General features: G+C 48.5%; 1 protein-coding gene across 7 annotated transcripts in view; it reads right to left on the bottom strand.

Moving 5' to 3' along the window:
- The window catches only part of clcn3 (chloride channel 3), a 20670-nt gene that overhangs the window by 13897 nt on the left and 4154 nt on the right, over nt 1-2619 (bottom strand). Inside the window, exons 1-2 of one of the 7 annotated variants that reach the window (XM_031850738.1) lie at nt 1130-2591; nt 317-478 (exon numbers count right to left, since the gene is read on the bottom strand). The exons of 4 other annotated variants lie outside the window; for them this stretch is intronic. In XM_031850738.1, the coding sequence (XP_031706598.1) occupies nt 317-404 (88 nt within the window). In that variant the 5' untranslated portion in view covers nt 405-478; nt 1130-2591. Of the gene's footprint in view, nt 1-316; nt 617-1129; nt 2592-2619 lie in introns of those variants that run through there. 2 more of the 7 variants (XM_031850745.1, XM_031850746.1) reach the window with 2 other exon arrangements.

Genomic DNA, 2619 nt, shown 5'->3' with positions numbered 1-2619 from the left:
CACACACACACACACACACACACACACACACACACACACACACACACTGCTGGTTGATCATCTACAGAGAGGTGAATGGTGAGCTGGGCAGGTGGCTGTTTTGCTCCCAAGAAACATGCAGTCGATAGCTTTCAAATCCATACTGGCACCATGATTTCCGACACCAATAACATGGTGAAGCCAACGTATGGCGACATGCACTCACTGTCCAAGAAGAAGGAGGAGGAGGATGGCATCTGTCATCACAGCAGCGTGAGGAAAGGAGGGAAACGGAGGGGAAGAGAAGAAAGAAGAAGAAGAAGACGACGTGGCGTACCTCTTTTAGGGATCTCCTGCAGGGGGATGGTGTCCCCTCCCCCGTCGTAGGGCAGATAGGGGTCGGCCGCTGCGTCCTCCTCCTCCATGTTGACAGCTGAGGCTAGGCTAGGCTAAGCTAGGCTAGGCTTCACTACGCACTGTGTGTCAGTCGCTGCCGCCGCTGCCATGTTTACCAGAGGAAGACAAGAGGGGCTGTGAGTGAGTGAGTGTGTGTGTCCTCTCTCTCTCCCTCCCCCTCCCTTTCTCTCTCTCTCTCCCACTCCACTGTAGCAGCTGACTGATGATGTCACCACACACACACACACAAGTCCGGTCGGTTACTAGGGGAGATCAGATGGGAGAGACCATGCTGCCGGGCCAGAGGGGTGTGTGTTTGATAGGGCAAGCTCTATAATGGAATATTCTATTCTGAGCAAGTGCGGGGGGGGGGTTAAAGTGAGAAGTACTGGAAGTTCTACTGTGGATAATAAAGAAATAGAGCTGAAAATATAAGCCAATCAGTTGACTTTGCTGCTTTCTTTATCTCATAAGATGCTAAACTGAGACTTTGGGTTTTTCCCCTTTCTGTGAAAAATGGTGTCTTCCATTTCTACTTTCCAACCCATCTGAACTGAAGTGGATTTCAAGGGCTAAATAATCAAAAGCGAGACAGAGGGTGTTTTGTAAACTTGGTGTGATCATGTGTTATTATATCAAACAATGCAGCTTCCAGGTCTAAAGAACGGGACCCGGATTATTCACACGCTGTTTGTTTTCACTATAATAGAAATAAAAGCAGTCTGTCATATGTGAGACCTCCATGCTCCCTTACCTTTCAGCAGGGCTCCTGACACAGGTGACTGACTCAGCCATAGTTTGTTACCGTCACCGCTCCACAACTCCCAGTCAGGATGTCAAACCGGCGGAAAAACAACATGAAACTTGAAGCAGAAAAATCTCCAGAGTTTATGTAAGCCAGCGAGTTAAAAGGAAACGGACCACTGAATCTCTTTCAGTTCAAGGACCCGTAGTTCCCAAAGCTTTACTTCCTCCAAGCAAACAAAAAAAGTTTTAGACAACAGTCTCCACGGGAGCACAGACCCCGTGCTCACCCGGAGGAGGGCTTTACAAGCTCTCCAGTTAACCCACTCCCTCACTACTGCACACAGAAATAGCCCCGGGGAGGCAGAAAACAGGTGGCACACCAGCTTCAAGGGAGAAACCAGGCCACCAGAGAGTTCCTGAAGCGCTATAGTTCACACGGGCTGGAAGCCAAACTGGTTCGTGGGAATGTCGGCGCACGTACAGGTGTCACACACAAATAAAGGTGGAGCCTGATACAGTAGTGGCTGTAAAGGACTGCTGGCCTTTGTTACAACCTGGTTAACAGCTGTTATCAGATTCCTTCAACATTTGGAGAGCCAAGCTCAGTCGACACCCTCCGACACAACCTTTGTGCTTTCTGTCCAATCAGTAGCAAGCCAAAACCGAGAAGAGAGGAATCGGCGTGTTTTTCCCTCAAGACGAGGAGGAACAAACAGGAAGCTGCAGATCGGATGTCGATGGGACACTAGATATGTCCGTCAAAGAGCGCCACGGAGTTTGTGAATGAATTAGAAACAGGTGACTGCAGTGGAATGACAGGAATGACTAATCATGTAGTGTGGATGGCAGCCAGGGGAGGATGAAGGCACGGCAGAAGGCACGGCAGAAGCATAGTTAGACGGCAGTAGCCGTCTAACTATGAATGAATGAATGAATGAATGAATGTCATTGCTACCTGACAGGAGAGACCAATCCACGTAAGCCAAGAGACAAAGGAAGAGGAGGAACAACGAGCAAAAGCCAAAGCACATAATAAAGTGGAGGTGGATCAAAAGACAAGAAAAGTGAGGTGTGCAAAACACAAAAACAACTTTAAATACTAAAAAACAAACTGTCCTTAGAGAGCCTTAAAAATAGTTATAAAGCAATTAGTTAATTTATAACTACAGCCATATTCATTTTCCATTTAAATATCATTTAATAGTTTTATAACCATTCATGACGGTGTCTGCAGGGTGTGACAAGACGGCACGTAGAGCAGCTGATGGGTCTGGATGGAGATGATGGGGTGGAGGGTGGGGAGGTGGAGGGGGCAGATGGCACGAGCGAACACACACTTGATGCGTCTTGACATCGGCGGTGAAGACGCAGCAACGGGGAGAATCAGTGGGAAGCTCAGTGAGAGTTCAAGGATAGGTCCTATCTGGTTTGTTTTCGTCAGGCCCGGGTCACGGAGGGGGAGCGCACAAAGGTCCAGGACCAATCAAACAGCTTGGG

Source organism: Anarrhichthys ocellatus, unplaced genomic scaffold (assembly GCF_004355925.1).
Source record: "Anarrhichthys ocellatus isolate YVR2014 unplaced genomic scaffold, GSC_Weel_1.0 scaffold11, whole genome shotgun sequence".
In the NCBI taxonomy this organism is placed as follows: Eukaryota; Metazoa; Chordata; class Actinopteri; order Perciformes; family Anarhichadidae; genus Anarrhichthys; species Anarrhichthys ocellatus.
Note: the sequence above shows the minus strand (reverse complement) of the source record. Positions and strands in the feature narration are given on the sequence as shown.